The 14,108-nt window shown below is 42.7% G+C and overlaps 1 protein-coding gene across 1 annotated transcript in view; it reads right to left on the minus strand.

Annotated features, from left to right (window-relative positions):
- The window catches only part of cdh22 (cadherin 22), a 139,318-nt gene that overhangs the window by 32,781 nt on the left and 92,429 nt on the right, over positions 1 to 14,108 (minus strand). Inside the window, exons 4-8 of the mRNA XM_030375616.1 lie at positions 13,695 to 13,814; positions 10,546 to 10,713; positions 7,170 to 7,357; positions 6,630 to 6,886; positions 3,425 to 3,561 (exon numbers count right to left, since the gene is read on the minus strand). Of these exons, the coding sequence (XP_030231476.1) occupies positions 3,425 to 3,561; positions 6,630 to 6,886; positions 7,170 to 7,357; positions 10,546 to 10,713; positions 13,695 to 13,814 (870 nt within the window). The remainder of the gene's footprint in view (positions 1 to 3,424; positions 3,562 to 6,629; positions 6,887 to 7,169; positions 7,358 to 10,545; positions 10,714 to 13,694; positions 13,815 to 14,108) is intronic.

Consider the following 14,108-nt stretch of genomic DNA (forward strand, 5'->3'; position numbering starts at 1 on the left):
TGCTGCAGCCGTAATCCGGGAAACGGGCTTCATGCAGTGTTATCGTTTGAGCCAACAGCCCCGTCAATGTACATCCTCTAAAAGTGCTTGGTTTTGCCACTGACAAGCTCAGATTGTTATAATAAGTGTCTGACGACATTATGGAAAGGATCACTGCAGAGACATAAAACTTTTGTCTTGATCCTGGCCTGTTTACTGTTGTGTCTTCAAAGACTCACTCAAGGTAAAGGTCAAGGATTCCCTCTGAAATGTCATTGTGGCAGGATATGTCCCTATCGTCATTTAAATCTCAACAAAATATTTTAGATGACAGTAAACTACACTTTCTGTAGTCTGAGATTAAATCTTTTGCCTGCTGCGGCTCATATTCACGTTGCCACTGTTATCTTCTTGTCGCGAGAATTCAGAGCTACTCCCTGAGGGAGACTTGGTAATACGTAGTAACAAACGGACAAAAGGTTGTATTGAACATGTTGGGCCTGTCAGCGGGCAAAAACAAGGCCCTTTAGAGTGCTTTCATTGATGAGGTGCTGGTGCCTCAAAGGATTCGATTGCAGCCTGTTTTGTGGATAACAGCTGCTCGCTCAATGCTGGACAAATAAAAATATATAATTAATCAATAAAAAAATATAAAATCATAAGATTGTCTGCATTAGTTGCATAGACGCAACATAATGAGGAAGTACGGTCCAAGGCAAAAACTCAGAAAGCTTTCCTTTAATGGAAGCGTGACGGGATCATCTCACATCTGGGCATGCAGGCCAGCCGAGTATTAACAGCATGCCGATGGATCTTGTTTGACAGTACTACTGCGTTATTGCCCACACTGGACCCCACACAGAAAATTTAAAATTGTGCCAATCAGCATTTGGCATGTTTACAGCATACCCCCTCCTCCCCCCCCCCCCCCACCACCACCAGCTACAAAACCACCAAACACCACCGCTAATGCAAAATTATCCCACCTAGTGATGTGCTCGCCAAATGTCAGTAATGTATTGCTGGACTGAGGGTTCCGTCCCAACCTTTTTGTGCCTTTCAACGATGTCACCCGTTTCATCTGGGATTTGTTGAAGCACCAGCCCCAATGATGATGCTAAATATATTAGTCTGACATAATGTGACACTCATTATTTTTATTTCCTCTTTCCTCATCCCTCTCCTCACTTTCTGCTATGACAACCTTGTGTAGGAGCCAATCCACAAAGAGACGATGAACATAAATAGATGGCAATTTCGATGGAGTTGACCGTTGACTTTATCTCTTATGGCGTTTTCTTCTGAGTCATCACAAGGAGCTTTATCTGTCAAGTACAGCCCCTAAGTGTTTACATTTGCTGTTTGAAAGGCTAGGCAATTAACATTGAAATGCACCCAGGACATAATGCCAAGCTCAGAGAGACTGTGTACAAAAGCTTGCAATTTGTCTTGAGAACTGTAGTCGTAAAAGTATGCGCAGTTACTCCCGAACAGTAATCATCCAAGCTCTATGTTTATGTATATCGTTTTCCAGAGAAAAATGTTATTTTGGTCATTGGACTCAATGTGACATTAGAGTACAAAGAAGAAAAATAAAGTAAGGAATTCAGAGATGCTGCTGAAAAAGGAAACCTACTCTCGCTTCTCTGCTTATTTTCCGTTTGTGTGGGCAGCTGCTTATCACCAGCCAGATGCAAAGAAATAATACCACAATCTCTCTCCCTTTTTCAATGCAGAACAGACTTCATCTTAAAAAACACCTTTCAAAATACCGTCTCTTCTATCTTTTCAAGTGTTCTTCCATTAGTATAGTTATAACTTCCGAGCTCCTACAAGTTATTACACTTTTCACTCTCTTCTCCGTGAAAAGAGAGAAGGTACCTTATTACACCAGCTTCATTTTTAACGTGTTCCTGTGTGTGTACCTGTGTGTGTGTCTGTCTGTGTGTGTGTGTGTATGTGTGTGTGTGTGCGTGTGATTGTGTGTGTATGGAGAGAGCACAGAGATGGAGTTTCTATTTTTCCTGCTAAAGACATAGGGCAGCTTTTATAACCCACCAAAACATTCATCAGCCATAAAAAATAAATAAAAGGATTAACACTAATGCACAGACGTGCATGCGGTGCACAGATCTGCCACCCACACGGGATCTCGCCTCAGACACCATGCATTGTTAATGGAATATTTTGCAGCCTTATAATGAGCAGATGAGGCATCCGAGTTGAACGTAGACTACACACATACAAGTCATAATAATCAGCCGGGTGCTGATTCAATTACGAATCCACACCGAGGACTGAGCTCTCCATCCACGCGATGACCAGCTTCACGGAGGAGCCATCGTCGCACCCCACCCACCCCACCCACCGTAGCTAGCCCCCCACGGTGGTTCTTCCTCGAGACGGAGCGCAACGAAGAAGGAGATGACTAAGTGATGGAATGAAAAAAAAAAAAGGAGACGTTGATCTGAAGTGGGAAAAGCAGTGTGCATCTGTCTGTCCCCCCTCTCTCATCTCCCCGGGTGAGTGGAAGAGAGAGTTGTGGGAAGAGGAGGGGGGTGCAGCTTATTGGGAGACTAGGTCCTCATCACTAGTGACTGGGGCTCTGAACTGAGCCTGCCAATCTTTTCTGACACGTCATCCACTTTTTCCCCATGTCTTGAATATTCTCTTTGAAAAACAATAAGGGATGTAACTTACTTATGTAAGCTGTGATTAAATTACATCCTTCTGTTTATTTTAAAAATACATAACATTTTCACATGCTGTAGGACATTATTGGACATAATATGTTCAGCTGCAATCAGCTAAACATATTCTATGCATACATAATAAGTTATAACTTAGTATAAATGAGAATACAGAAAGTTGAAGTTTGCTTTTTCGTTTATCATGAGCATAATTTTGGATGCATAAGTGTCTGGCAAAGATAGCGTATCTCATTTGAAATTATATGAAGCATGTTCTTCTTTAAACCTGCGAGATGCAACTGTTGTTCAAAAAGTGTTTTTCACACCATTTTCTCAGAGGACCCTCATTTATTCAGAGTGAGCGAAAAAATACAAATTTAATTGAGCCGTGGGTGGATGGGTTCAATTATTTCGACTCAAATTTGAATGTAAGTCTGAACAGAAGTGCTTGCTACACTGAAATTGTTCCATGATGCAGGTGTTAATAAACAGGTCCTAATGGGAAGGTCACAACACACTCAGCTGTGACAGGATGCAGCAGTGTTTCCCCTATATGAAATATGACCGCCGCTGCTGAATTTCATTTTTTTAACAAGAGGAGAGGAGAGCTTCAGCTTATCTCTTTAAATCACGAATGTTATATTATTTTGCGCTAAGCAAAATAATATAACATTCCGTGCGCTACGGACGCGAGGTGATAGTCACGTGATGTGACCAGACATAAACAACCACAATGACAGAGTAGAACAGCCTACCTGCTTCCACTGCAGCCACTGTGATGTTATGCCAGCCTGCGGTCTCTCTGTCCAGAACCTTGCTCAGCGTGATGGCACCAGATACTTGATCAATGTGGAAGATGGAATCCTGATCCGTGCTCCGATCAATAGAAAACCTGTGAATTAATACAAACAACATTTTATTATTTCATTCAAATGTACACTGTTGTTTTGGCCGCATACATTTCAGTTTGTTTCAGTAAACCCCTATGAAAGAGAACAAGAGACGGCAGGATGAGATAGAAAAATAAATTATGTCTACAGGCAGTGAAGCATAAAGAAACTTAAAACAACAAATGTTTGTTACTACTACATTGCGGCAAATCATGTGGGTCAAACGTAGCCTGGCTCCGCCCGCCAAGGTACTTCCGCTCAATTTGAATTCCTCTTCAGTACTAGGTCTGGGTCTACGGTATGTTAGTGGCTTTTTCTCTGTCCAATCAGCGAACAGAGGGGGCGGCTGAGATCAATGACGTTAAAGTGAGCTGAGCTCACGTTGACGGACATCTTCACGCACGGTGATTGGTTTGTTTACAGCCTGCGCGCAACGTGATTCCCAGCCAAACGTTAGTGTTTATTGGATCTGGTACAGATCCAATCATTTTTAACTTCAACAGACAACCACCTTCAAGTGAGTTAGCGTTTGTCAATTGAGTAGGTCCAGACCCTCTGTATAAATGAAATGAAGTACGAGAGTCTGGTAGGACCAGGCTAGGTCAAACGTGGGCTGAGATGAAACCCAAAGAATAACACCCACTGCACAAAATTAGCAACAGGTAAAATGTCCCATAAAGGGCATTTCTTGACAATGTGTCCCCAGACCAGTCACCCTCATAACCATATGTCCGCAAAGCCAAAAGAACAGTACCAGATTATAGGCAAAACAATTGTGTACTTATTGTGTACTCTTGGAAAAGAAGGGCAGAGTTAGAGTCAATTATAGAGTTCATATAGTGAAGACAGCACTTTTTTTGCAATGTGCTGTGAAAAAGCTTCCACGCTAGAATTAGTACAGTATCATTTGTTTGATGAATTCGTTTTCATATTAAAACTGTATCATAACTTATTTTCCAACTTCCCACACTGCAAAAATAAAGCATAGCTTCACTTTCTTTATGCAAAACAATGTTGTTTTGCTCATTATTTACTTTAATTCAATTGCACAAAGAAAAATGCCATCCATACATTGCTGTACTATTTTCCCCATACCTATGAGCACCCTCAATCCTCTGTTTGCCTCCTTATATTTGTGTGTGTGCTTGTGGGCTATCTCAACCAAACAGGTTGCGCCACACCACCCTTTTCCCCTCTCTTCTCCCAATAAACATATGCATACCTGTGACACATCAATTAATTATGGGATGCACGTACACACACACACACACACACATTTAATTCCACACGCACACACGCGCAAACAGACAGACAGACAGACAGACAGACAGACAGACACACAGATGGACAGACACACACACACAGATATACAGACAGACAGACAGACAGACAGACAGACAGACAGACAGACAGACAGACAGATGGACAGAAAGACACACAAACATTTGCATGCATACACACCCACATGCACGCCCAAGGACACACGCACCCAGACAATGGCTATGGCTGCTCTCACACAGTCTGCCTGGCTTCTCTGTGTGATGACGGCGTGCTGTATTATACCTTGAACCGCACAGCGTCACCTGCGTTTTGAATAGAGGTGATTTTCACAAAGCCCATTGAGCGCATCAGCCGTACTGTATCAGACCAGACAGACAGCGTTCAGTGCCTCTGCATGCATTCTTCTCTCACATTAGGGCTGGTCTTGTGGAAAAGGAGACACTATTGGTCTTTTGATAGAAACCTTGCTCTGAACGATTAGATATTTTATGTTTCAAACAGTGGTCTCTGGGAGATGCAAGTAGGAGACTTCCTGCCTGTGTTCCTGTTCCACTTTCGGTGCACCTTAGCATCACTGAGTTAAGAAAAAGGTTGCATTGAGCTAGATGCATAAGGTTTTCATACATTTTATATACATTATAAGCTTTTAGGATTTAAGTCAATTTTTATGTTGATGCAGTTTGTATTTGAATATAAATATATGTTGAATAGTACGTAGGGGAGAGAAAATGTACAAGAGCTACCTCAGCAGCATTTTAGCCCTGTATCTGTGTGTCATAGGGTGACACAACAACTCAACCTAGCTTGAGGTTATAATTCATGAAGCACAACCAAGGGCAAAACCCAGAAGACCTGATTGTCCGAAGAATAATAGAAGAAGAAAGAATATGCAGCAACCTTTTTAAACACATAGATAGAGTGTATGATTCAAAATGTATGGTAGAGGAGTGCCATACAAGGCCAAGACTGCATGGAATTTCTGTCGGACTGATATTTTTCCCCCACATTGTGTTTTGAACATAATAATATGAAAGTGGTTTGAATTAAGCCGAAAAATGGAACAAAACCTGTTACAAAGAGTTACTTTTAATGAAAAGATTGCGCATACAATGTATAAATGGCTGAAGTGGGCAGCATTATTCAGAATAAGTAGATATTTTTCGGCTGGTCGAGACCAAAGAAGTACTTTGCGGTCTAACTTGTTTAATAATCAGCTTGGTTTTGTCAGTGAACACTTTATTTTAACGAGTAGGATATCATGGAAGCTGGCCTCCCTGATATTCTGACGAATCCAGATTTTTTTTTTGTCATCTGCGAAAAAGAGCGGGAAAAGAAGATTAGCCAGTAATCATGTGTAGATTTTCTGCGAGATCAAGTCAATTTGTTCTAACGTCCTCTCCAAACTTCTTTTCGGCAAGAAAGACGCTGCCGCCTTTAGTCTTCAGACCCCTACAGTGCTGGTTCACAGTAACAGTCTCAAAGGGCTGCACACCCCCACAGTACACAACAACATCCAACGCTGAGCTCCCCAAAACCAAGGGCCTATGAGGTGAAGAAGCCTGGAGACGGTCCACAAAAGGGGGATGATTTCTCTCTGGTGCTAACTAGGATCAGCAGGGAACGGGGGCGTGGGGTGTGGGGGGGGGGGGGGGGGGGGGGGGGGGTTGGCATCTCAGCACACCACCACCACCAATACCATCACCACCAAACCTTTCAAATGATTCCTCTTCATTCCTGCGGCTGCTTCTCTTACCAGGCCTCAGATTCATATTCACCTCGTTCTTTTTACCTGACAGGGGCGTTTTCCACATCTGGGTCCCTGGCCGTCACCACGCCGACCAGCGCGCCCAGCGCGGCGTCCTCCTGCACCTCCAGCCGGGCCCCGTCGGCCGGCAGGAAGACGGGGGGCTCGTCCACGTCGGACACCGTGATGCGCACGATGGTCTGGTCGCGGAAGGAGCCCAGGTCGGCGAAGCGCGGGTCCACGTGCTTGTTAACCGCCTCCACCACCACGTTGTGGCTCCTCTTGCTCTCAAAGTCTAGCGGCTGTTGGATGTTTAATTCATCCGGTTAAAAGATGCATTTGATGTCAGCTTGCAACAAGAATCTCGACGGCAAAGGTTTTCAGTGCTTTGATACCTAAACAAACATGAGTTTCGGCCATTTCAGGTTTTTGATCACCTTTTCTTTGAAGGGGGGGGGGTGAAACATCAAACGGTTTTGGTGCTCTAAAACCTTTCTTGTTGTCAAGTTGGGAAATAGGTGGCAGTGATATGCTGATGGACATACTTTTACTTTTCATCCACCCTGGAGCGAGACGGTGCTGTACCTTCTTGATGCAGATGACAGCCTCTTGGGTGTCCACGTCGGTGGTGACCTTGAAGAGCTCCCCTCCCTCCTGGTCGCTGATCAGGTAGCCCATATCCGTGTTCTCCCCCATGTCAGCGTCTGTGGCGATGACGCGTCCCACCGAGGTGCCCACCGTGGCCCCCTCAGACACCGTGAACTGGTACATCTCTGGTGGTGCCATGGAAGGATTACGATAAGGAGGTTGGATGGAAACGGTTGAAGCAGAGAGTCAATAAAGGATCCCCAGAGTTAACCCCAAAATAACATTTCCCTGTCGAATGGACTTCAAAAGTATTGGTGATTATTTCAGTATTATTTTGGAGAAAAGAATTCTAAAGTTGTGAAACCGGAATTATTCAAAATATTGGAGGTGCTACCGCTACAGCGGAAGAGCTTTTCCAAAGTGATAGTTATATAATGGCTGCACACACTTCGTTCGCACAAGTGTGATGTGAGTTTTTACAACCCTCCACACACCTGCTCCTATGGAGCACAAAGTGTGTAAACCTTAAAGTCGTTTCTTGGGGGGGGGGGGGGGGGGGGGGGGGGGGTTTCTCCAAAGCGGAAATTCTCCTGCTAAAATGAAGGGTTTGCTTAACTTTCAAACAGTACTGTTTTGCTAAACAACTAAAAGCAGGGCAAAGTAAGCACCTGGCTTAACACGGAATAGCATACAACACAACACACTTGTTTTCCCCTGTGCAACGTTGTTTAAATGCCACCGCACAACCACTGCCTGGCAAGGAGGTCATTTAGAGATAAAGAGTTTGGGAGATACCCGGGTTTAGATAAGGTGATCAGACAAAATGCAAAATACTAGGATAATCTTTATAGTGTCTGCTCGGGTGCTTTAACACCGCTGAGAATATCTGCCTTCATCTCCCTCAAACACATTTTATCTAAATGTGTTATGCTTTGGTTGGGTAAACACAAATTATTGCACTGATTGTGATTGACACAATAAGAGAATGAGAGGAAAATAGGCATGAGCAAAATATGAGATACATCACACAATAGCATAAATGAATTGTATATTTACGCAATGAAGTATGACAGAAGGTAAACTTACTGTATTGTTCATTTGAGGCGGTTTGCGCATCACATCATTATAATATATCAAGAAGATACATCTGCCAGATTCTGCAACTCCACTGGAGTTCACATTAACATAAACAACATGTATGTTTGTGAAACTGTTGAGAGGAGATGACGCATGCATATAAAGTAATCAAACACATGCAGTACATAAGTGTACACTGGCCCCAATGGGACTCTGGTAAAGTTGTTGTTGAGGATGGTTTGCTTGAAAATTAACTCCAGTGAGGATGGAAAGTGCAGGCGCTAGCATGTTCCTTTTCAGATTTATTTATTTAAAAGCAAATGGTCTGAAAATCGAATATGCTAAAACAGCAAAACTATTTTTGTTTTGCCACAGCAATGGATACAAAAGGGAAAAAATATATAGTTTAATATTGTATTATATAATTTGCTAATTAAATAGCTTAGATATTTTGAGACGATGAATTTCAAAAGGTCATGGAATAATAAGTATCATAAGTGTCAATATACTTTTTTGGTGAAGTGAATGATTTTTGTTGAACTTTCCCTGCATGATGTTGCAACAACACAACATGTGTATAGATATATTAATCTTGGTGAATGGTGGAGGTGAATGGCATGGTTATAAATAAAGGGCACATAATAAATATTCACAGCTGCAAATTATAGTCAATACATGATGGAGAACTCAAAATGGTATAGTACAAAAAAATAAAACAAAGAAATATTATTTCCAACTCAATTAAAGGTGAGGATTCAAACTCCTCACTGAAATTCTGTTGTGGTGTTTCAAACACTGCGCCTTATCTAAAGCCTTGCCTTTACAAAGACACCAACCTGGATTCATCATTTCAAACACATGAGGGCTAAACTACTGCCACGGTTCTCGGCAGAAAACCAATGTGTATGCATTCAGATCTCGCTTTATGAATGATAAAGCAGCATCCTGTATCTATCGAACCCTGAGGTTGGGTGCCAATATCCAAGACCCCTGCATCACCCTGGTGCATATTTCTCTAAGGCATACAAATGCACCAGTAATCAGTGGCTGTATTGCCTGTGCACAAGAGCACATTTATGTCCTGTATGCTGTTCCTGTATCTAGTGTTGTTTTCATGATTTTGAAAGCACCAGATGAGAGGGTGGTGGTGATCGGAGCAGCGGGGCAGCATTAGTATGCAGGGTCACCCTATAGGTGATCCAAGCTGAAGTTAGACGAGGGCAGCTGGCTGCCGGCCTTCAGGGTTTATTGAGTGCCGTGCCACACATAGATTCCCTTTATTGACTATCTTGTCTATATAACTGCTGTGTGTGTATGTATGTGTGCGTGTGCGTGTGTGTGTGTGTGTGTGTGTGTGTGTGTGTGTGTTTTGATGTCTGAAAAAGAGGGAGTGAGAGAGAGAGAGAGACAGAGAGACAGACAGAGAGAGACAGATAGAGACAGTGACAGAGAATGGTGGAATAGAGAAAATTAGCTTTTTCTGAGTGCTAAGCAAAAATATAAAATATCAAAAGGGATTTTAAATTCACTTTTGCCATATTCGGGGACATTAAGATAAACTGCAGTGAAATGTCATTTTGAGTTAACCTTTTGTGTGCGATGCCTTCTCCAGGCACGTTTGCAACTGCCATTATATAGTTGGACATACAGCGACATGTATTCCCTCAGGGGTAAATCAGTCCTTAGTAATTAGACCTTCTCATGAACCTCACTCAGGATTTTCCAAAGGCCTCACATCCCATTACTTTGAGATCATGTGTTTGTCTAAAACAGAATTATAATGAAATTATTCATTGAGAAGAGTTTCGCACTTCCTCAGTCAGAATTCAGTATTCCTCTGTTCTTACCAACAGTTGTTGGAATCCCACCTGGTCTCTTTAGCTCTCCCTCTCTTAACTCTCTTCCTCTCATCCCGCCCTTCTCCCCTGATTATTTTCTGGGGGTTAATGGATTCCTCTCTCAGTCTATAAAGTGCAAGTTGAGTCCAATGTGATTTGCTCGCTTCACTGAGGCGCAGCCAAGAAAAACGTAAGCATTCGTTTTATCATCTGAGGAAGAAGAAAAAAACCAAGCAAACATATTGCACATTCCTGAGGATTTAAGCGGCAAAATACGGTATTTTCCTTTCCGTTTAATGACTGCAACTGTTAGTAAACGATCCGAATCATAAATGTACTTATCTGCTGACGATCAACAAATATATTTGTTGTTTCAGCACTGGGCCTTCTGGAGAAATCCCTTCAAAGGGTGTGTGTGTGTGTGTGTGTGTGTGCATGTGTGTCAGTGTGTTACCCACTTTGTGGAAAGCGAGGTGGGTTGTCATTAACGTCGGTGATGACAATGGTGACTGTGGTGGAGCCAGAGAGACCGCCCAGTTGGCCCGCCATGTCTGTCGCCTTGACGACAAGCTCGTAGCGGTCCTGCGTCTCACGGTCCAGACCCGCCACCGCCGTCAGGATGATCCCTGATGATGTTGTCGTGACAATGGCGATGGGCGGGGGGGGGGGGGAGGAAGAGGTAAGGAGGAAAGTGGGGGGAGATGATTCAGATTCAACAAAAAGGTCCCATTCCTGTTTTGCACTTTTTTGCCATAACCAGCTATGGTTCTCCTCCCCCCATCTCGAATATTGACTCCCACGGTGCACTCTAATGCGGTGGTAGGAGCCCAGCGCATTCAATCCCCCCACCGAAGCTTGCCGCGTCTCAGTGGAGGACATTGTGTCGTCGTGCTCATACTTTGTGTGCATGCACTATTACTTGCCTGGGCTGTATTCAAAATGACAGTTTGGTTTGGCGGAGAGAAGCCAAGCCTTACATGGAAGATAGCGCATGAAAACTGTACTGCTTCAGTAGTGCCAGAGCTCTGCATGGTCCCCCGTCGTAACATAAGGGGTTTCAGGAGAGAACCGGAGAGAGAGAGAGAGAGAGAGAGAGAGAGAACAAGGAGGAGAGGGAAGGAAAGAGAGCAAGGGAGAGAAAGAGAAAGTGAGTGGGGGAGAGAGATGAAGAGAGTGGCGGAGAGAAAGAGAGAGGGAGAATAAGAGAGGTAGAGATATAAAGATAGATAGAGAGGGAGAGAGATAAGGAAAAACAGAGGAGTCTAGCTTTATTCAGACCAGATTGAAAGAAATTGTTTCCCTCACTTCTCAAAATAAAATAATAATAATAATTGATCAAATCTCAGTTTTGTTTAGTCTTGTCAACAGTTTTGTCCATCCATCCATCCTGTCCATCCATACATCCAGCCATCTCTATATATATATATATATATATATATATATTAGAGCTGTCAAGCGATTAAAATATTTAATCGTGATTAATCGCATTAATGTCATAGTTAACTCTAATTAATCGCGATTAATCGCAAATTATTTTTCTAGGCTTAATATCCCTTGATTTTTTTGTCCCATAATTCTTCTCATTTTAATTCTCTTATCAACATGGTGAAGTGCATCGGCTTGCCTTGTGCAAATCATTTTTTATTGATAAAAACATTGGCATATACACTGATCAAAACAGGACGATACAAAAAAAGAGCCTATAGTGCAATTAAACGACTGCCTTGAACAAATGTCATTTGAACATAGCAGTCAGGCTACTGCTTCTTTGTTTTGAGCCAAAGGAAAAAAAAAAAAATATATATATTTTTTTTTTTATAAAATAATTGCGATAATCGCGCGATAAAAAATTTAACGCCGTTAAATTTGGTTTGCGTTAACGTCGTTAATAACGCGTTTAACTGACAGCTCTAATATATATATATATATTTCTGACTCTCTATCTATCTATGCAGTCACACTTTAAAGTAGAACGATCTCCCTGTTTAAATACAAAAAAGGGGGTTTCGTCTCATAAAATCCACAAAGACGAGGATACGGATAATATATGAAACATGCAGTTGTAACCTATTCCCATTATTCATCCCATCCACTCCACCCTCGACATGATCCATAGTGGCCTTTACTGCTCATGTCAAGCCACTCCCAAAGGTGTGCTTGGTATCTGATGCATAGCTCTCTCACTTTGGTCACATTAGGCTGCTCCACGTCACTCCAGGTCATGCTGCCATGGCCAAAGCACAGAGAGCAGTAGAGCAGAAAAGTGGAGAGACCATCCAGACAACACAGCCAAAGTCTATATTCATGTCTACCATAATAATTTGTTATAAGCGTTCATGTGAATTCACGGCATTAATCAATGCTATGATAATCATTAGTTCTCACAGCATGGCCACAAGATTCTCCAAAGAGTCAGAGCATAACACATCCAATACACTCCTTTTTCCTCTTGACATACTCTACACTCTACTCAAACGATTTGATCTGCTATTCTTCTTACTTTAAACACATGTTATATGCATGGTGGTGGACAACTGCAAAGCCAGCAGGTCAGTCGTCGGTCGTCTGATACGTTCAAAGTTTCACTACAACCTATGCGACAACAAAGTAATGTCTCAGTCCCGTCCCCATGTCTTGTGACCTAATGGACGCACTTGGTAGTCCCGTTTCCTAAATAAAGCGCCTTGCAGTCTCCCAGAGAGCACCTTGGGGAGAGAGCCATTCATCATCCCCTCTTCGCTGCCGCTAACCAAATCAAAGTAGGGGAGGAATCAATTAAACATGTAGTGCCCCTCCCAGGGGGGGCATTTACAGAGCACCATGGAGCCTAGAAATCACCTGGGAGATCGTGGACAGGGCTATATCTTCTCTAGTACCTGCCAGACCAGCCAGTGGGATTCTTCAATATGCTGACCGCGGAGGAAAGTACCACTGGTAAAGTAGTCTTGACTCTCCCTAGGATTGTGCTGTCCCCAGCAAATCAACTTTAAAAATTTGACGAGATGAAATATTCAGGAGACTAATGGTTGATCATTAGTACATTCCTCACATTTACTGTCGCCTCATTTGTATGCATTCTTTTCTTAAAAAGGTTAAATGATAAACGTCCGCTAAAGCTCCGAAGATGTGAAGCTGTAAAGTTGTCACTGTTGCTGTTCCTCATTGGAATAATATAAATATATTTACATCTATTATATTTCCATATGATCTGAATACATTATATTAATCATGTATTTATGGATCTCCACCATAATGTTTCCATTTGTAAATACGGTGTGGTGGATGAGGATTGCATACGTCTGCATTTGTGATAGGCAATAAGAAATGCAATCTTAATGGCTCAATATTATGCATTATTTTGGCCAGTCTTGGTCCCCATTTCATTGTTCACTACATAATAAGACAAGCTGCAGAAAAATAAATAACGATAGACTCATCCATGGAAAAGTTTAAAAAAAAAAAATGACAGTATACTGTGGAAGCTCAGCCACAAAGTACCCCAACAATGGAGCTCTGGGGTCAAAGAGAAAGATTAGGAGCGAAAGAGAGAGATACTATAATACTAATGATAAGAGTAATGATAATGCTGCTGCGGTTCAATTCTGACCTGTGTGTCTTTCCACAGTGAAAATCTTCTCCTCCTCCAGAACACTGTAGACCACCCTGGCACTGCTGCCATAGGTAGGGTCGTCGGCGTCGGACGCAATGACCTTCATCACCGACGCTCCTGTTAGAGAGAGAGAGAGAGAGAGAGAGAGAGAGAGAGAGAGAGAGAGAGAGAGAGAGAATCAGAGAGAGAGAGAATCAGAGAGAATCAGAGAGAGACAGAGAGAGACAGAGAGAGAGAGAGAGACGGAGAGAGAGTGAGACAGGGAGAGAGATAATGAGACAGAGAGACAGACGGAGAGAGAATGAGAGAGAGAGAGAGAGAGAGAGAGAGAGAGAGAGAGAGAGAGAGAGAGAGAGAGAGAGAGAGAGAGGGAGAGGGAGGGAGAGGGAGAAAGAGGAGCACATAGTCAGG

Source organism: Gadus morhua, chromosome 13 (genome assembly GCF_902167405.1).
Source record: "Gadus morhua chromosome 13, gadMor3.0, whole genome shotgun sequence".
NCBI classification, from domain to species: Eukaryota; Metazoa; Chordata; class Actinopteri; order Gadiformes; family Gadidae; genus Gadus; species Gadus morhua.